Raw genomic sequence first — 21,306 nt, 5'->3', positions numbered from 1 at the left:
TGATGCAAGCAAACAAGAGTCTTTATTGCAAGCTGGAGCCTGGACTCACAACCGTTCCCATTCCCGATGCAGAGGTCCCAGGGATCTTTGTTCAGTGAGATTTTTTAGGTTTTGGGGGATACTCTATACGTCCCAACATCACAGCAAATCATTCCATACCGCGGGAAAATCAAACAACAACTCTTAAACATTGATTAGCACATTCAATGGCGGGAACAAGTTGGGTAGGGGTGATTGGCTAGTACAATAGGGGGATTCATTTGAACTGATTGGTTTCGGCCATGAGGGGTATATGTGTTAAACTACATGGTTTCCTAACATGTTATCAACCACCATAAACTACTTGGGGGTCATCTTGTATTCCAGGTATTTTCCCTGTCTTATGCTGGTTGGAGGTTGCTAGGAGGGTTGCTATGGGTCCTCACCTAGCCTAACTGAGTCAGGGACATCTGGCGCCTCAGACCTCTCCTGATATTTACAGACAAACAACTCAGCAGGGTGGGTATGTGCTTAGAGTGCTCTGTGGGTTTTTCCAATGACAAGGGTCATGCCCTTCCTTGAACAGGCTTTGCTCTGAGGTAGAGGCTGGTTTCTCAAAAATGGAGTCACATTAGTTTCTCACCATAAATAAAGGTTTTGTTGGACAATAGAGTTTTGCGGCATATATTCTCAGCCTTAGCCTTAGGAGAGATTGACTTAAAAATGAGTAAACTATAGTGAAGAATTCTGTTAGCACCGCAGAGTTCTAGATAAGCAAATTCTGGTAATCTAGGGACAAAGTATAGCACGGTTGAAATACCTTCCATTTAAAATGAGTAAATGGAGGTAGGGAGATGCCTGGCTCCCTGAGAGTCAGGGATGAGTGAGGTGGGGAAGGCAGGGAGAAGAGTGGATTGTGGAGAGAGCATGGCTGGAGAGGGGGCCTAGAACAGAGTCTGACCTCAGCCTCTAGCCACAGCGTGGGGTGAGTGCCTTGAGGCATCAGAGGGCAGGGAAGGGTCTGGCCAGGCCTGAGTGAGTAGCTGCCCAGGAGGGGCCTGCTGTGAGGTAAAGTGAAGACGGAACAAGCGCCACAGTGAGGCAAGACAGGGAGCCCAAGGAGGGAAGCTCAAGAGTGTTCCTGGGGCCTGGTGGGGCTCAGACACCAGGTGCAAGCCCAGGGCCATCCTGGGAAGAAGACTGTGACAGAGCCTCTGGGGACAGGTGTGAAGCCCTCCACTTCCCTTGAGCCCTGCCCAGGATCACTAGGCAATGCTGAGCTGACGTGGATCTGGGGCGAACAGTCTGGGCCTCTCAGAACACACACTGAGCCCGGATCGGCTGAATTCAAGCTCCCGTTCGCCTGCTTCCCGCAGACAAACAGCTGTGACTCAGCACTAATCCATCCGGCTGAAACAACTGGTCAGCCCTTCTCATCCTACGGAGGGAAACGAACTATCGCCATTTGCAAGAGATACCACCATGGCAGAGAACTGATGTCATCAGACTGCGGCGGAGGAGATAACTTCATTGAAACCTGCGGCTACAGCATCTAATAAATTTATAGGAGTAAATAGTAACTCATCAGTCAAACAGAACAAGAAGTAATATGAGCAGCTTGAAAAAGCAAGGAAGAAAAGGAGTACAAACAATGCAGGACAGCCTAAATATTCAGGAGGACCTAGAGTCATCAGAAAAATGGTCATATAAAGAACTCAAGGAACACCTTAGACAGATGGAATGGAACCTTAAAGAGGATACAAGACAGCAAATTCAAGCAGCGAAAGAACACACTGAGAATAAATTACATAAACAGATAAAAGAAGAAGTTAAGCATCTTTATCAGGAGATAGAGATTATAAAAAATAATCAAACAATAATTCTAGAAATGAAGGAAACGATAAACCAAATTAACAACTCAATTGAGAGTATCACTAACAGAGTGGAGCAAGTAGAAGCCAGAACGTCAGATAATGAAGACAAAATATATCATCTTGAAAAGAGTCTAGCCAACTCAGAAAGGCTGGTAAAAAATCACGAGAAAAACATCCAAGAGATTCGGGATAACATAAAAAAACCAAACTTACGAGTCATCGGGATAGAAGAAGGTACAGAGATTCAAACCAAGGGAATGAGTAACCTGCTGAATGAAATAATTACAGAAAACTTTTCAGAAATAAAAAAGGAAACAGATATACAAATTGAAGATGCGTATAGGACACCGAGTACACAAAATCACAGTAGACCAACGCCAAGACACATTGTTATGAAGATATCCAATATACAGAACAAAGATAAAATATTAAAAGCTACAAGAGAAAGGAGACAGATTACATTCAGGGGTAAACCAATAAGGTTAACAACGGATTTTTTATCACAGACACTGAAAGCAAGAAGGTCATGGAACAATGTATTTCAAACACTGAAAGACAATGCATGCCAACCAAGAATTCTGTATCCAGCAAAATTAAGCTTCAGGTATGACAACGAAATAAAAATCTTTCATGATAAACAAAAGTTAAAAGAATTTGCAGCCAGAAAACCAGCATTGCAAAGTATTTTGAGCAAAACACTACACGAGGAAGAAATGAAAAACAATAACCAAAACCATCAGTGGAAAGTGCCTCAGTAAAGACAGAGGATGGGGGGAAAGCTAATCATGGAGAAACAAACTGAATTAGAAAAAAAAAGAGAGATAAATAATCAAACATGGCAGGAAGTACAAACCATATATCAATAGTAACTCTAAACGTTAATGGCTTAAACTCTCCAATAAAGCAACATAGGCTGGTAACATGGATTAAAAAAACAAATCCAACAATATGCTGCCTCCAGGAGACACATCTGATTGGAAAAGAAATACACAGGCTCAAGGTGAAAGGTTGGGAAAAAATATACCACGCACAGGGTCCTCGTAAGCAAGCAGGGGTGGCCATTCTCATATCCAATAAAAACGACTTCAAGACTAAGTTAATCAAAAGGGATAAGGAAGGACATTATATACTGTTAAAGGGAACCATTCACCAACAAGACATAACAATTATCAATATTTATGCACCAAATAATGGCGCTGCGACGTTCATAAAACAAACTCTCCTCAAGTCCAAGAATCAAATAGACCACAACACAATAATTATGGGTGACTTCAACACATCTCTCTCACCATTGGACAGATCCTCCAAACAAAAGTTGAATAAAGAAATTATTGACCTCAATATCACAATCAATAACCTAGACTTAACTGACATATATAGAATATATCAACCATCATCAAGTGCATATACTTTTTTCTCAGCAGCACATGGATCCTTCTCAAAAATAGACCATATATTATGCCATAGGGCAACCCTAAGTAAATATAAAGGGGTGGAGATAATACCATGCATTTTATCAGATCATAATGGAATGAAACTGGAAATCAATGATAAAAGAAGGAAGGAAAAATCCTACATCACATGGAAAATGAACAATATGTTACTGAATGACCAATGGGTTACAGAAAACATAAAGGAGGAAATCAAAAAATTCTTAGAGATAAATGAAAATACAGACACAACATATCGGAATCTATGGGACACAATGAAAGCAGTTTTAAGAGGGAAACTCATCGCCTGGTGGTCATTCCTCAAAAAAAGGAAAAACCAACAAATAGATGAGCTCACACTTCATCTCAAAGCCCTAGAAAAGGAAGAAAAAAACAACAGCAAATGTAGCAGAAGGCAAGAAATAATTAAAATCAGAGCAGAAATCAACGAAATTGAAACAAAAGAAACTATTGAAAAAATTAACAAAACAAAAAGTTGGTTCTTTGAAAAAATAAATAAGATCCACAGACCCTTAGCCATGCTAACAAAGAGAAGAAGAGAGAGAACTCAAATTACTAACATACGTGATGAAAATGCAATATCACAACAGATGCTACAGAAATACAGATGACAATTAGAAATTATTTTGAAAACCTATATTCCAATAAAATAGAAGATAGTGAAGACATTGATAAATGTCTTAGGTCATATGATTTGCCCAGACTGAGTCAGGAGGATACACACAATTTAAACAGACCAATATCAATGGATGAAATAGAAGAAGCAATCAAAAGACTACCAACCAAGAAAAGCCCAGGACCGGATGGGTACACAGCGGAGTTTTACAAAACCTTTAAAGAAGAATTAATACCAATACTTTTCAAGTTATTTCAGGAAATAGAAAAAGAGGGAGCTCTTCTAAATTCATTCTATGAGGCCAACATCACCCTGATTCCGAAACCAGACAAAGACATCTCAAAGAAAGAAAACTACAGACCAATATCTCTGATGAACCTAGATGCAAAAATCCTCAATAAAATTCTGGTGAATTGGATACAAAAACACATCAAAAAAATTGTGCACCATGATCAAGTAGGATTCATCCCTGGGATGCAAGGATGGTTCAATATACGGAAATCAATAAATGTTATTCACCACATCAATAGACTTAAAGATAAGAACCATATGATCATCTCGATAGACGCAGAAAAAGCATTTGACAAAGTACAGCATCCCTTTATGTTCAAAACACTAGAAAAACTAGGGATAACAGGAACTTACCTCGACATTGTAAAAGCTATCTATGCTAAGCCTCAGGCTAGCATCATTCTGAATGGAGAAAAATTGAAGGCATTCCCTCTAAAACTGCAACAAGACAGGGATGCCCCCTATCACCACTTCTATTCAATATAGTTCTCGAAACACTGGCCAGAGCAATTAGACAGATGAAAGAAATTAAAGGCATAAAAATAGGAAAAGAAGAACTTAAATTATCACTATTTTCGGATGACATGATTCTATACCTAGAAGACCCAAAAGGGTCTACAAAAAAACTACTAGAACTAATAAATGAATTCAGCAAAGTGGCAGGATACAATATCAACACACATAAATCAAAGGCATTTCTGTATATCAGCGACAAAACTTCTGAAACGGAAATGAGGAAAAACACTCCATTCACAATATCCTCAAAAAAAAAAATAAAATAAAATACTTGGGAATCAACCTAACAAAAGAGGTGAAAGACTTATACAATGAAAACTACAGAACCCTAAAGAGAGAAATAGAAGAGGATCTTAGAAGATGGAAAAATATACCCTGTTCATGGATAGGCAGAACTAACATCATCAAAATGGCAATATTACCAAAAGTTCTCTATAGGTTTAATGCAATGCCAATCAAAATTCCAATGGCATTTCTTGTAGAAATAGATAAAGCAATCATGAAATTCATATGGAAAAATAAAAGACCCAGAATAGCAAAAACAATTCTAAGCAGGAAGTGTGAATCAGGTGGTATAGCGATACCAGATTTCAAAGTATATTACAGAGCAATAGTAACAAAACAGCATGGTACTGGTACCAAAACAGGCGGGTGGACCAATGGTACAGAATAGAGGACACAGAGACTAATCCACAAAGCTACAACTATCTTATATTTGATAAAGGAGCTAAAAGCATGCAATGGAGGAAGGATAGCATCTTCAACAAATGGTGCTGGGAAAACTGGAAATCCATATGCAACAAAATGAAACTGAATCCCCTCCTCTCGCCATGCACAAAAGTCAACTCAAAGTGGATCAAGGAGCTAGATATCAAATCAGAGACTCTGCGTCTGATAGAAGAAAAAGTTGGCTCCGATCTACATATTGTGGGGTCGGGCTCCAAATTCCTTAATAGGACACCCATAGCACAAGAGTTAATAACAAGAATCAACAAATGGGACTTACTTAAACTAAAAAGTTTTTTTCTCAGCAAGAAAAACAATAAGAGAGGCAAATAGGGAGCCTACATCCTGGGAACAAATTTTTACTCCTCACACTTCAGATGGAGCCCTAATATCCAGAGTGTACAAAGAACTCAAAAAATTAGACAATAAGATAACAAATAACCCAATCAACAAATGGGCCAAGGACCTGAACAGACACTTCTCAGAGGAGGATATACAATCAATCAACAAGTACATGAAAAAATGCTCACCATCTCTAGCAGTCAGAGAAATGCAAATCAAAACCACCCTAAGATATCATCTCACTCCAGTAAGATTGGCAGCCACTATGAAGTCAAACAACAACAAGTGCTGGCGAGGATGTGGAGAAAAGGGTACACTTGTACATTGCTGGTGGGACTGCAAATTGGTGCGGCCAATTTGGAAAGCAGTTTGGAGATTCCTGGGAAAGCTGGGAATGGAACCACCATTTGACCCTGCTATTGCCCTTCTCGGACTATTCCCTGAAGAACTTAAATGAGCATGCTACAGGGATACTGCCACATCGATGTTCATAGCAGCACAATTCACAATAGCTAGACTGTGGAACCAACCCAGATGCCCTTCAATAGATGAATGGATAAAAAATGTGGCATCTATACACAATGGAGTACTATGCAGCAATAAAAAATGATAGAATCATAGAATTTGCAGGGAAATGGATGGCACTAGAGTAGATAATGCTTAGTGAAGCTAGCCAATCCCTAAAAAACAAATACCAAATGTCTTCTTTGATACAATGAGAGCAACTATGAACAGAGCAGTGAGGAAGAGCAGGAAGAAAAGATTAACATTAAACAGAGACATGAGATGGGAGGGAAAGGGAGAGAAAAGGGAAATTGCATGGAAATGAAGGGAGACCCTCATTGCTATACAAAATTACATATAAGAGGTTGTGAGGGGAATGGGAAAATAAACAAGGAGAGAAATGAATTACAGTAGATGGGGTAGAGAGAGAAGATGGGAGGAGAGGGGAGGGGTGATAGTAGGGGATAGGAAAGGTAGCAGAATACAACAATTACTAATAGGGCATTATGTAAAATTGTGGATGTGTAACCGATGTGATTCTGCAATCTGCATTTGGGGTAAAATTGGGGGTTCATAACCCACTTCAATCTAATGTATGAAAGATGATATGTTGTGAACAACCAATAAAAAATAAAATAAAACAAATGAGTAAATGATCATTTGAGTTGTAGTATTCAGTGGGCTATGCCTTACTACAGATTTTGAAATCAGCAAATGGCTTACTTCCCAGAACATTTAAAAATTGTTCATTCAAATCAGGGTTGAATTTAACTCCATTTCTTGCAATTAGTACATTTCTTAAGTTTCCTAATATGATCACTTGCCTGCATTTATTCTTCCTTTTCTCTCTGTTTTTTTTTCCTTATTACATTTGTCCTGGAGTTTCTCTCAGGCTGGATTTTAGTCATTGTAATGAATGACTTTAGTTCTAAATATCTTGTAAATTGGAAGTTAGGATTAGAAGGTCGATCAGGTTCAGATTTAAGTATTGTGGCTAGAATACTTCCTAGGTGGTGTTGTGTAGGTCATCGGAAAGCACAAGCTACCTGATTGCTGTTCTTATGATGTTAACATGATTAATAATAAACGCCTAGATACATTGATTTATTAGTGGATACAAAAAAATGTTCAAACCTCCATCCTATTAGTCTCTCTTCATTTATTAGCTGGAATATTTTGTATAAAAAGAATCTCTGTCTCATAATACGTTTGGTTACTCTGGGATGTGGTTTATGTAGGCAAGGAAGATAAATGCTTAATTCTTTTTTGCCGCAGTCTTGGCTGGGCACAGAATCACGAGCCACTCGAGCAGGAACAAAACTTTATTTTGAAAAAGCCGCCAACACTCTCAGCGCCAGCAAGCAAAAAACCGGTCCTCCCACGCGGGCGTCTAACCGGAACCGCGCGTCTCCCGGAACCCGGGGTCCCCCGGACCTCCCCCGGAATTTCCTCCTACTATCCTTCCCCAACCAATGGGAACTCTCCAAGAGTCTGGTAACATGAGTCCGTAACATGAGTCCGGTAGCAGGCCAAGGTGAACAGCGGGAGTCCAATTTCCATAAGAATGTAAATCTTAACATAATCATCTCAGTGGCTAGCTGGCGTCACGTCACTTTACAACCAAAGGTGCCATACATCGTATATTTGCTTGTGGCTCCTAGCATCTGCCCCCTTCTGTTTAATTAAGTAACAAGCAATGTGGCTAGGGACCGTGCCTGGTAGGTTGTCCAATTTAACATATGGTTCTTACCCGTCATGGGAGAACTGACCTTTAGGCGTTAGCTTCCTGTCTTAGGTTGAATCCACTGTAATCAGAGCAACCCGTCGCTGACTACCGGTCCAGCATTCAGCCATGCTTGTGGATAGGCCTATGCACCAGTGGGGGGGTGAGGTTCTTGCCTCACCTCTGTTGGCCCCCAAATTTTGCCTTGGTGCCAGTGGGGGGGTAAGGTTCTTTGCCTCACCTCTGTTGGCCCCCAAATTTTAGACCATCACTAGTAGAAGGGAGGAGGATACAGAAATGCCACGACACCAAGCCAATTGATGGCTCCTTGGAAAAATTGCGTCACTGGTGACACCATCAGCAAAGATATGCCAGTATTACCACAATAAACATGGGGTGAGCTGGCAAGGAAATTGCATCACTGGTGACACCATCAGCAAAGATATGCCAGCAGTACCACAATTTGGTGCACCAGATGATATTTCACAATGTATGTAACTGATATATAGTCCAGGCAAGTTCTGCAAGCAGTTCAAATTGGAGGAGTCTATCAATATGTCCATTTCCTCCCAAAGTAAATCAAGTCCTTGATAGCATTACTTGTTGAGTTATATTCATTGATGCATCAGTTTATACAGTTTACTGTGATTGCTATCATAGAAGCTGTAGTTTGGTTTTATCTCAGTCTTCACTGGAATTGGGATGGAGATGGAAATTCTGGCAATGATGTTAAAGAGACATTATCCTGAACAGAATTATTAAATATAATAAAAAGGAAAGGTGAAAGTAAACAAACAGATCTGTTAAACTCCTTTAAAAACAATCCTTAACAGCTGTTTACCAAATTTAAATTAGCAAACAAACAGATCTGTTAACCATCTTTAAAAACAATCATTAACAGCTGTTTACCTAATTTAAATTAAACTATATAAATCACGTGAATAAAGAAAAAATTCGGATCCATTTTTTCATGAGCGCTCCTCATATAAGAAATATGGACATACACACATACAGACATACAACACAAAACAGAAGTGTGCACACAACATACAACACATAAGACAATAGTAAATAAAGGCCTTGTAACTATACCTAGGTGAAATCTCCATTGCAATGTTTAAAAACTCCACAGTCAAAAAATAAAACACAGTCAAAAAATAAAACTGATCAGAAAAACATTAACCTAGGTTTGTATGAGCTCAAAAATAAAATAGAACTTTATGATGTGGAAAAATGCAATAATAAAATAGATATTGAAAAAAAACACCTTGGTTAATCACTGTCGCAGATGTAAGAATAGCCAAGCTGGAGCTTTGGATGTCAGCTGTTATGGATTTGAGTCAAATCATCTTCTTTTTCTGTAGAAATTGTTTTAGTTAATCTCTCTGGAATCCAAATCGGTTGCTGTTCATCCTGTGGGAAAACATAGACAGCGCCCCGATTCCAGACTATCACTGGATCCGGGCCTTTCCATTGTCCTGTTAGAATATCTTTCCAAAGTACCTTAGGCTTATGTACATTTTTGGGGTACAAATGTCTTTCCGCAGCACTAAGTCCCGATGAATCTAAATTTAAAAAGTTTAGAGTAAAAAGGGTTATTTTAAGTTTATCTTTGGGGGATATATACCCCTTTCCAATTCCCTCCTTTTGTTTTAATAAGTACATTTTAATAGTTTGATGAGCTCTTTCAACTATGCCTTGTCTTTGTGGATTGTATGGAATTCTGTTATGTGAGTAATACCAAATGATGAGCAAAATTGTTTAAAAGAGGTGGAAGTATAACCAGGACCGTTGTCCGTTTTTAACTGTTTTGGAACGCCCACAGTGGCAAAATTTTGTAAGCAATGAGCTATAACATCTTTAGTTTTTTCTCCGGCATGAAGGGAGCCCATCAAAAATCTGGAAGAGGTATCAACTGTAACATGTAAATATTTTAATTTTCCAAATTCTGGCAAGTGTGTGACGTCCATCTGCCAAATATGGTTAGGTATCAGTCCTCTAGGATTGACTCCAAGATTAACTTGTGGTAAAAATGTCACACAATTTTGACATTGTTTTATTATATGTCTGGCTTGTTCTTTAGTTATTTTAAAACGCTTTTGTAAAGTATTAGCATTGACATGGAACCTTTTATGAAAATTTATAGCTTCTTCTATTGTGGAGAAAATATGTATGTCATGTGTAGATTTATCTGCTAGTTCATTGCCCATACTAAGGGCTCCAGGCAATCCTGTATGTGCCCTGATATGACCTATGAAGAATGGATCTTTTCGGTCCCAGATTAGACTTTGTATAGTGGAAAACAAAGAGAAAACAGTAGAGGAAGGGGAAATCCTACCAGCATCTTCAAGGGATACTATAGCATTAACTACATACTGACTATCAGAAAATAAATTAAATACAGAATCTTTAAACATCATAAAAGCTTGTAATACTGCATTAAGCTCTACCTTTTGAGCTGATTGTTTGGGTACTAAAAATGTAAAAGTTTGATCAGGGGTAACTACTGCTGCTGTACCATTGTTTGACCCATCAGTGAATATATTTGGAGCATTTATGATAGGGGTTTTTCTTGTCATTTTTGGAAAAACTACAGGATGCTTAGACCAAAAAGACAACAAAGGATTAGATGGTAAGTGATTATCAAATGAAACACTAGTTTTACACATGATTATTGCCCAAGTATTTAACTCATTAGCTAACTCATCAATTTGATCCATAGTATATGGAGTGATAATTTTATTGGGAGAAATCCCAAATACTCCCTTAGCTGCTTTTATTCCTTTGAGTATTAATTGTCCTACAGCCTTAGGATATCTAGTAAGAATAGTGTTAGGAGAATAAGATAAATGTATCCACAATAATGGACCTTCCTGCCAAAATACTCCTGTAGGAATATTTTTTGTTGGTAGTACAATAAATAATAAAGGCAAACTTATATCAATTCTATCCAAATGCATATTTTCCATATACGTTTCAATGATTTTTAATGTTTTTCTTGCTTCAGGCGTTAACATGCGGGGTGAATTTGGATCTGATGGACCTTTTAGAATATCAAATAAAGGTCCTAACTCTCCTGTTGGTATGCCTAGATAAGGCCTTATCCAATTTATGTCTCCCAATAACTTTTGAAAGTCATTAAGTGATTTGAGTTGATCTACTCGTATTTGAATTTTTGGTGGACGGACCATGGTTGAGGATAATAGAACTCCTAAATAATTAATTGGAAGATTTAATTGTACTTTATCTATTGCTATCTCTAGATTATAATTTTTCAATAAGTTTGTAAGTGTGGCATAACATTCTAGCAATGTGTTTTTATCTTTATGTGCCAATAACACATCATCCATATAGTGAAATATTTGTAGTTCAGGATTTTGGTTTCTAAGTGGCTGGATTGCTTTATTAACATAAATTTGACACATAGTTGGGCTGTTAGCCATCCCTTGAGGGAGTACTTTCCATTCATATCTCTGATCAGGACCTTCATGATTCAGTGCAGGGATAGTAAATGCAAAATGTGGATTATCCTCGGGATGAATTGGAATTGAAAAGAAACAATCTTTAATATCTATAGCTAAATCATGCCAGGTTTTTGGTAAAGCAGACAATTGAGGAATCCCTGATTGAGCAGGTCCCATAATAACCATCTCATTATTAATGGCTCTTAAATCTTGTAATAATCTCCATTTACCAGATTTCTTTTTAATGACAAAAATGGGAGTATTATGGGGGGATACGGAAGGTTGTATATGTCCTTCCGCTAATTGTTGTCTGACCAAGTCATGGGCTACTTGTATCTTTTCTTTAGTCAGGGGCCACTGAGGAACCCACACTGGTCTTTCTGATTTCCAAGTAATTTTGATTGTCTCAGTGGCCCTTTCTGAAAACCCAATTCATGTCTATTTATTTCTTGATCTATTTGAATAGGTGCTGTCATACCTTGTTCTTGTTCTCTTAATCTTTTTTCTTTCCTAAAGCCTTGTTTAGCCCTAGTAGTGGGCATGTTAGGATTGATGTTATTTGTTAATGTCAATCCTAATTGATCTAGGACATCTCGTCCCCATAAATTTACAGGAAGATGATCCAATACATAGGGCTGTATAGTTCCTTCACATCCTTCAGGATCCCTCCAATCTAATACCATAGCACTTCTATGGGGATTTGTTGCCACTCCTAGGCCTCGAAGCGTTTGAGTGGCTTGTTGTAATGGCCAATGTTCTGGCCATTCTTGACGAGATATTATGCTGAGGTTAGCACCTGTGTCCAGCAGCCCATTAAAGTCATGTCCTTGAATATTTAATTTTAGCATTGGGCGAGAATCTAAATTTAAAGACAGCATAGCCCAATCTACACCTGTGGAGCCTAATCCCTTGGAACCTCTTTCTACATTACAACTGGAAAATTTATCATGCAGGCTGGGTATTATTAATAACTGTGCTATTTTATCTCCTGGTGAAATTACTGATATACCTCTTGGAGAACTAGCTATAATTTTTATTTCACCCTCATAATCGGGATCAATTACCCCAGGACTTATCATAAGTCCTTTTAGTGTAGAAGAACTGCGTCCCAATAATAAGCCTACTGTTCCCTGGGGAAGAGGTCCTTTTACTCCTGTGGGAATGATTTGAATTTCCATCTCTGGGGTTAGTACTGCTCTGGCAGAGGCGCAGATGTCCAGCCCTGCGCTCCCTCTAGTTTGTCTGATGAGGGATTTAATGGATAATGCGTCTTGGGCACTACCTTGATGGTGCTGTTGGGTTCCTCCATTGCCCCATATATTTGTGGTTTTGGGCCCCGGGGCATTGGGCCCTTTAGTCCGTTTTTTGGCAATGGAGCCTGATACCTTTCTCCACGATATCGTGGGTAAACACTTGGTCCTTGTCCGTTTTTTGATAACGGAATACCCTCTATGGTGGTTTGAGAACGGCATTCATTAGCCTAATGTTTCCCTCTATGGCATCGTGGGGAAATACCCGGTATTCTATTCCTTTGATATCCAGCTTTGTTAAACCCTCCTCTTACGGGGCAACTCCTTTTAAAATGTCCTGTTTGATTACAATTATAGCATGTTTTTGGCCTGGCATCTAAAGCCTGTTGTACTGCGGCTAAGACTTGCCCTTGTTCATTAATGTCTCTACATAATTTAATATATGTGTTTAAATCTTCATGTCTCCATGGTCTAATGACCTCTCTGCAGCAACGATTTGCTTGGTCATAAGCCAGTTGTTTTATAAATGGCATTACCTGTTCTGTATTACCAAATATCCTAGAGGCTGACTGAATAAGTCTATCTACAAATTCAGCGTAAGGTTCATTAGTTCCTTGTATTACCTTAGATAATTGACCTTGTAAGTCTCCATGCCCCTGTAAAGTTTTCCATGCCCTAACTGCATCTACAGCAATTTGTGCGTATACGCCAGGGTCATATTCAATTTGCTGTCTCTGACCCTCATATGGTCCCTTTCCCAATAGCATGTCCATATTTCTTTGAGGATAACCAGCTTCTGCATTTCGCCTAGCTGTCTCCATGCAAAACTCCTCATTGGCAACCTTCCATAACAAATATTGTCCTCCGTTTAGCACAGATCGACACATGTTAGCCCAATCTGCTGGTGTCATGTCCAAGTTGGTAACAGATTCGACCATGCTTATTGTGAAGGGAGCTTGCGGCCCATAGGTCGTTACAGCCTCCTTTAATTGCTTTATTGTTTTGAAATCTAAAGCACGGTGAATTCGTTGCCCTCCTGCCTGCTCAAGTACAGGGCATACTAATCTTTGGGGTCCTGCCTCAGAATTCCGTCCATCAACTACAGGAGTTGAGGGCCGCTCAGCGGTAGATGGAGCTGTTGGTTGAGTTACGCCCTCTGGTGATAGAACGGAGTTAGTAGCAACCTCCTGTTGTAATTCTCCACCTGATGGCTGCTTTTCCTCTAAGCTTGCTTTTTTAAAATTCTCCTCTGTCTGACTAGCTTGAGAGACCTTCTCTTTTGCTTGACCTAGCGTTTTTTCTACCATAGTCTGGACCTCTAACAATTTACTTAGCAGTTTTTCGGTTTGTTTTTTACTGGATTCTAATCTACTATAAAGGTAACGTAACCCAATAAGATAGGATAAAACAAAGCCGAAACAGAATGAAACAAAAACGGAACAGACAATGGTTGTATCAATTTTCTCTTTCTCAGGGCCGAATAACTTCAAACCTTGAGCCAACCATTTTTCCCAGTTCGCCTGAGAAAATTCTAGGGCTAGGGAGCTTGAAATAAAAACGAAATAAATCAAAACAAGAACACATTGTTTTTCTAAATGTTCACCCATTCTGTCGCCTTCCCTCAGGGGCGAGCAGTTTTACTCACCTCTAAGTTTCAGGCGTTCCCCGTCCGGGCCGCCAAATGCCGCAGTCTTGGCTGGGCACAGAATCAGGAGCCACTCGAGCAGGAACAAAACTTTATTTTGAAAAAGCCGCCAACACTCTCAGCGCCAGCAAGCAAAAAACCGGTCCTCCCACGCGGGCGTCTAACCGGAACCGCGCGTCTCCCGGAACCCGGGGTCCCCCGGACCTCCCCCGGAATTTCCTCCTACTATCCTTCCCCAACCAATGGGAACTCTCCAAGAGTCTGGTAACATGAGTCCGTAACATGAGTCCGGTAGCAGGCCAAGGTGAACAGCAGGAGTCCAATTTCCATAAGAATGTAAATCTTAACATAATCATCTCAGTGGCTAGCTGGCGTCACGTCACTTTACAACCAAAGGTGCCATACATCGTATATTTGCTTGTGGCTCCTAGCACTTTTTATTTTCCACTTAAAAGAAATTAACTACTGGGGCTGGGGATGTTGCTCAAGCGGTAGCGCGCTTGTCTGGCATGTGTTCGGCCTGGGTTCGATGTTGTGTCCACCGAAAAATAAAAAATAAATAAATAAATATTAAAATTCTCTCTCTAAAAAAAAAGAAGGGAAAAACTCGTTGATGAGTTTATTAAAAAAATAAATTAACTACTTAGCATTTTCTAAACAGAAAAATGAGTTTATTATTATTTTGTTCCTGCTTTTGTCCATTATAGTATCATATACCATTATGATACTATTTATCATCATAGGTTTAAACATACTGTATTTTAATTTTTTTTAAAAGAGAGAGAGAGATAATTTTTTAAATATTTATTTTTCAGATTGGTGGACACAACATCTTTATTTTACTTTTATGTGGTGCTGAGGATCGAACCTAGCACCCCACGCATGCCAGGCGAGGGAGTTACCACTTGAGCCACATCCCCAGCCCCAATTTTTTTTTCAAATCTCTTATTTAATTTTTTTTTTGTAGTTGTGTATGGTCAGAATGCCTTTATTTTATTTGCTTATCTTTATGTGGTGTTGAGGATCGAACCCAGTGCTTCACATATGCTAGGCAAGTGCTCTGCCACTGAGCTACAGCCACAGCCCAAACCTCTTATTTTTAATAAAGCTCAAGTATTATATATTTTGGCCAGAGTTAGCTCCTTCAAGTTTGCTCCTGGTCTTTTTGACATAGCCCCAGGAGCTTTTTTGTTCTCTGGTATAAAAGGATGCTCCTTCTTTATGCTTAAAATTAGCTATTTTTCCAAGGCGCTCTGGTCACTTTTGTGTTTTCTAACTTTTTTGTGTCATAGTATTCATAGAGAATGATTATATTTTAATGGCTTTGGGTCAAGCAGACCAAGCAACTGACAGCTGGAGGAGACTGCTTTGGGGGCTCGTTCCCTCCAAGCCCTGCTCGACCACTTCATGAGATGGGGTTCCAATTCTCAGATCTCAACCTACAGCAGTGAAGCATAGGTAACACTTTGTTGATGCATTCTGGGCTGTCAAAACCTCTTTAATCAGATGTTGAATTATTCAGAACACTCACTTATAAACTATTTTATTTGACTTGGAGTTGCATGTCAGTTTTTAAAAATGTACTTTGGTGTCTACTTTGTTCCCAAGAAACCATTAGTAAAATGGAACTTATGATTCATTCATATACTAGCTGTTCTTTCTGAAGTAAGTAGACACTAAATACTTGATTTTAGTCTTTGAACAGGACTGTGTCACTTCTACTCTGAAAGAGAGGGTGTACTAAATAATTTTCATTGTATTTTGAATTTAAACACAAGGCTAGTAATTTCCTTGTGTTGAGTTAAAGGACTAGGGATTATTTTTTAAAAATATATCACCCTGAAATTTTGAGTGTGTGGGCTGAGGATGTGGCTCAAGCGGTAGCGCGCTCGCCTAGCATGCGAACGGCCCGGGTTCGATCCTCAGCACCACATACAAACAAAGATGTTGTGTCTGCCCAAAACTAAACAATAAATATTAAAATTCTCTCTCTCTCTCTCTCTCTCTCAAAAAAAATGTTTAAAAAATTTTTGAGTGTGTGTTATTTATTTAATTACCAAGCCATCTTGATCTTCTGATCAAGAATACATATTCTAGAGGCTGCTGGTAGGCAAGTTATTCTTTCTGGGGCTTTGAAGAGATCTTTTTTTCTGTGAAGACAATGGTCCTGAGCAGAAAACAAACCCTGCTTCTCTGATTCACTGAGATAACCAAAATACCTTTGACAAAATCTAAAAATATTGTCTATAAATCAGGCATGGTGGTGCATGGCTGTAATCCCAGCTACTTGGGAGACTGAGGCAAGAGGCTTGTAAGCTTGAGGGCCAGCCTGGACAACTTGGTGAGACCCTTCTCAAAAAGAAAAAAGAATAGGGATGGAGATGTAGCTCAGTGGTAGAGCACTTACCCACCATGCACAAGGCACTGGGTTTGATTCCAAAATAATAATAATAATAATAATAATAATAATAATAATAATAATGATAATTTCCACAACTACTATATTTTAGAATATGTGAGTCCCAGCTATTTCATTCAGAGATTGAATTTTGTTTCTGAAAATACAAAAAGTTTAAAAAATTATTTTATAAGGAGATGCTAATTATAAAGAGTAATTTCTACATTCTGTCTACATTTCTATTTTTGTAGTATTTGGAAATGAAGAATGTGGAAAGAAATAAATCACTACTACCTCTCATCACCGAAATATAAATGTCAATATTGTTTTCACGTATTTCCTTCCAGTTTTTCACAATGTATTTTTTTATAGATTTCTAGATGATTATACTGAGGATAATTTTCATCTGTTAGTTTTTTATTTAGAAGACTAAATTTTTTGACATCTTATTGGTTATTTTAATTATACATGACAATAGAATCCATTTTGACATAATAATAAAAACATGGAATCATGTTCTAGTTCAGATCCCATTACCTCTCCTTCCCCTTTTCTCCCTCGACTCCTTGCACCTTTCCCTCTATTGATCTTTCTGCTATTTATCCAGTTATTTTTAAAAATTAATTTCTTGAGGATGTACTTGATGGTGGGACTGAACGTACATAGGAAAGTCATGTCAGATCCATTCCACCGACTTTTCCTTTCCCCATCCTCCTTCCCTTCCCTTTAATCCCCATTGTCTACTCCACTGAACTTCTATTCTTTCTTCCCACTTATTTAGAAGACTTTCAAAAGCAGAACTTCTAGGTATCTACTAGGCACTAACAAATGTCAATACTTACTTTCATTTTCTTGCTTAAGAGCTTTTATTCTCTTTTAAAATAAATCTATAAAGTCTCCTTTGAACTACACTTAAATATTATATTCCCTCCTCTCTCCCTCCCCAGAGGTAACCACTGTCAGGAATGTCATGCAAATTTTTCCTATGCACTTAAAAAGGCAGAGACCTGGCTTTGATTGTTGAAAAAATTTTTATGAATATGGATTTCAAAATATTTTTATGTATACAGAATGATATTATTGGTTTGTTCTACAAGTTGCTTTTTTTCCCCAACCAACTCTTAAGTTTTTGAGCCATTTACACAAATGTCATTACTACTAATAACATTTTATTTTGTTTTCTCCTTGGGAGAACAAAACTTTTTCTTAGCTTTCCCCCTTTATTTTATAAGTCTGGTTAGGTCAATCAGGACTTCTTCAGATGGATGTTTCTTTCTTAAACTATCAGTCACTCTCCTCTCCTCATAAGAGGAAGTTTTGGCTTCCTTCCAAACTTCTCCTCTTCCTCTTTTTATGTTTTAGTTGAATAATATTTTAGATTTTTTTTGTACTAGGGATTGAACTCAGGAGCACTTGACCACTGAGCCACATCCCCAGCCCTATTTTGTATTTTATTTAGAGACAGGGTCTCACTGAGTTGCTTTAGCACCTCACTTTTGCTGAGGCTGGCTTTGAACTTGTGATCCTCTTGTCTCAGCCTCTTGAGCCTCTGGGATGACAGGTGTGTGCCACTGCACCTGTCAGAGTACAACTTTGTCTTCTTCTTCTTTTTTTTCCACATTTTTTTAGTTGTCAATGGACTTTTTTTTAACTTATTTATTTATATGCAGTGCTGAGAATAGAACTCGGTGCCTCACACATGCTAGGCAAGCGCTCTACCATTGAGCCACAACCCGAGCCCAAGTATAACTTCTTAATGTATTTTTAATACTATGTGTTTACCTCTAGATTTGCTTTTATATATCTGCTTGATGTTTCATTTCAGACTGGACTCTTTTCCCCACACACTTTTTCATTCTGGAAAATTCTATACCAATTGAATTCCTTCTGTTCTCTCTGTTCTGTCTTTCTGCACTCTTATTAGATACATGTTGAAATTTCATTTTATGTTCTGTGTCTCGTAACTTTTCTTTCATATCTCAGTCTCTTATTTATGTGGGTTTTCTCATATATATATATATGCCAAATTGCTGATACTTTAAAAAAATTTCTCAAGCCAGCATGGTGGCACACCTTAGTGGCTTTGGAGGCTGAGGCAGGAGGCTTGCGAGTTCAAAGCCAGCCTCAGCAAAAGTGAGGTGCTAAGCAACTCAGTGAGACCCTTTCTCTAAAAAATATACAAAATAGGGCTGGAGATGTGGCTCAGTGTCTGAGAGGCCCTGAGTTCAACACCCCCCAAAAATTCTCCATTGAGTTTTTAGTAATCAATGTTTGTCTTTGATTTCAAAAATTTTCCTTCTACTTTTTCAAACCCATATCTTTTTTTTCACATGCCATTCTTTTCATTATCTCTGAACATTTAAGCATTTTAAGCCCTTATTCACTGAAATTTTTGGCTCTATGGCTCAAAGTTCCTTTTCATGAGTGTTTTGCCTCTGTCTTGGATTAGTTGAGTTTCCTTATGTGCGGTGTTAATTTAAGTTAAGCTTGTCTTCAGCAAAAATTATACCCCCCTCCAAAAAAGAGCTACATTCCATATGTTTGGAATATTCAATATATTATAATACAAATTTTGTCTTTGTTCTGGTGAAGAAACTCTAGGAGTCACTGTTTTTATCCTTTTTTTCCCATCAATATTGACATTTATTTTTTGTTCTTATATGTATCACAGGAAGAGATGATGCCTGAATTTATCTTTGTTCCTTATTTGTGGAGTAACCCATATTTTATGCATCTTCCATTCAAAGATTCCCCATAGAGATGATTTATATTCATTTTTCTAGTAAAAAAAATGAGCTTTTTTGTGGCTGAGGTTTGGGCTGCTGCTATCCCATTGGTGACTTCTTTCCACCTGTGGTAAAGTAGTCAGGTGCTAGCTATGTGGCTTTTGTGACTCCCTGTACTGGTGGGTATAGTTTTACATAACCACCTACCTCCAGGCTTGTAACAGGAGCCCAGTGTTGGCACTTCACCATCTAAGGGACCTTGACAATCACTGACCAATTTCCAAAAAGATTGTGCCAATTTTCAACTTGTAAAAGGGTGTTGGTTACAACCTATTCTTGCCAGCATTGAAGATTATCAGTAAATCTGATCAGTGTGAAGATTTTATGCTTTTCAAGGTGTTTAGCCAGGCAAAATAGTCTTTCTAATTCCATTTGGAAATCTTTTCCTTTCCTTTCTTTCTTTCTGTAGATTCTGAAAGACCATGGAGAGGATTTTCTCGTTGGCAACAAATTCAGCTGGGCAGATATACAGCTGTTAGAAGCTATTTTAATGGTGGAAGAACTTGATGCTCCTGTTCTCTCTGACTTCCCACTGCTAAAGGTACTACATTAACATCCCCAAGAAGCCCAGGAAAACAAGAGCAGAAACAATGACAACAAAATGTGTCTCCAGGTCAATCTCAATACTATTTCAAAATTATTATTTTTTTCAGTCTGGTCATTTTCTCTTGCTTACTCTATAGGGTCTGTTAGGAGATAAAACCTTAGGGAAAAATAGATGTTTTGATTTCTAGCATAAAAATTAGTACTTTCTTCTTGTTTTCTTTTTATGCTTTGAGCATTTTTTTTCCTGATGAAACAAGACTAACAAACAAGCCTGCCTTTGTAGCTTTCCTCTCCAGCTCCTACCAGACAGTCCTGCCCACTTTTAGTCCCGCTGAGCCTGAGCCCTACACAGTCCCTCCATTGCTCAGAGTGAAGTGTGCATGTGGCACTGCTGTCCCTATCGCATTGTCTGACCCTCAGACAGAAGCCTGTCACTGAGGCCCTGACCCAGACTCTGCTCGATTCCTTAGAAACATCTTGTCTCATGGGTGACTGTGGGTTTTATAATTTAAGAATAGAATTTTTTCTTTTTTTTAAAAGAGAGAGAGAGAGAGAGAGAGAGAGAGAGAGAGAGAGAGAGAGAGAGAGAATTTTTAATATTTATTTTTTAGTTCTCGGCGGACACAACATCTTTGTTTGTATGTGGTGTAGAGGATCAAACCCGGGCCGCACGCATGCCAGGAGAGTGTGCTACCGCTTGAGCCACATCCCCAGCCCCAATTTTTTCTTATTATAAAAGAAATGCAAGTTCATATAGCTATGATAGACATTTGCCTTAATCAAAAGAAGAAAAGGGAAAAAAAAGATTTATAATCCCTCCAGCCAAATGTTACTGGCATGAGGGCATGAGACTTCCTGACCTATTGTTATTATTTTTCTTAAAATAGGATTATGCCAAATATTGCTTTGTGGCTTGCTTTTAAAAATTCTTTTCAATTATCAACAAATTTTCTTCTGCAATACTTTTATTTTCACTGGGCAATGGAATAATTTTTTTTTTTCGGAAGAATGAAAGCTATATAAAAAGGGCATAAATTGAAAAGTCTCATTTCCATCACTGCCATCCCATTTTCCTGTCTCCGTAATCATTTTTACAGAATTTTGCATATCCTTTCAGTGCTCCTATTTATGCAGATATCAGCAAATATGAAAATATATTCTTGTTTCATCCTCCACTTTCGTATACTCTATATAA

General features: G+C 38.4%; 1 protein-coding gene across 3 annotated transcripts in view; it reads left to right on the top strand.

Moving 5' to 3' along the window:
- LOC308648862 (glutathione S-transferase A1) overlaps nt 1-21,306 on the top strand; it is a 61,005-nt gene that overhangs the window by 15,491 nt on the left and 24,208 nt on the right. For 2 of the 3 annotated variants that reach the window (XM_081293942.1, XM_081293943.1), the window contains exon 6: nt 19,975-20,106. The exons of the other annotated variant lie outside the window; for it this stretch is intronic. In XM_081293942.1, coding sequence (XP_081150068.1) covers nt 19,975-20,106 — 132 coding nt within the window. The remainder of the gene's footprint in view (nt 1-19,974; nt 20,107-21,306) is intronic. 3 annotated transcript variants of the gene reach the window in all.

This window comes from Spermophilus citellus (assembly GCF_964194105.1).
Source record: "Spermophilus citellus genome assembly, chromosome: 5".
NCBI classification, from domain to species: domain Eukaryota; kingdom Metazoa; phylum Chordata; class Mammalia; order Rodentia; family Sciuridae; genus Spermophilus; species Spermophilus citellus.
This window is presented reverse-complemented; position numbering and strand designations above follow the sequence as displayed.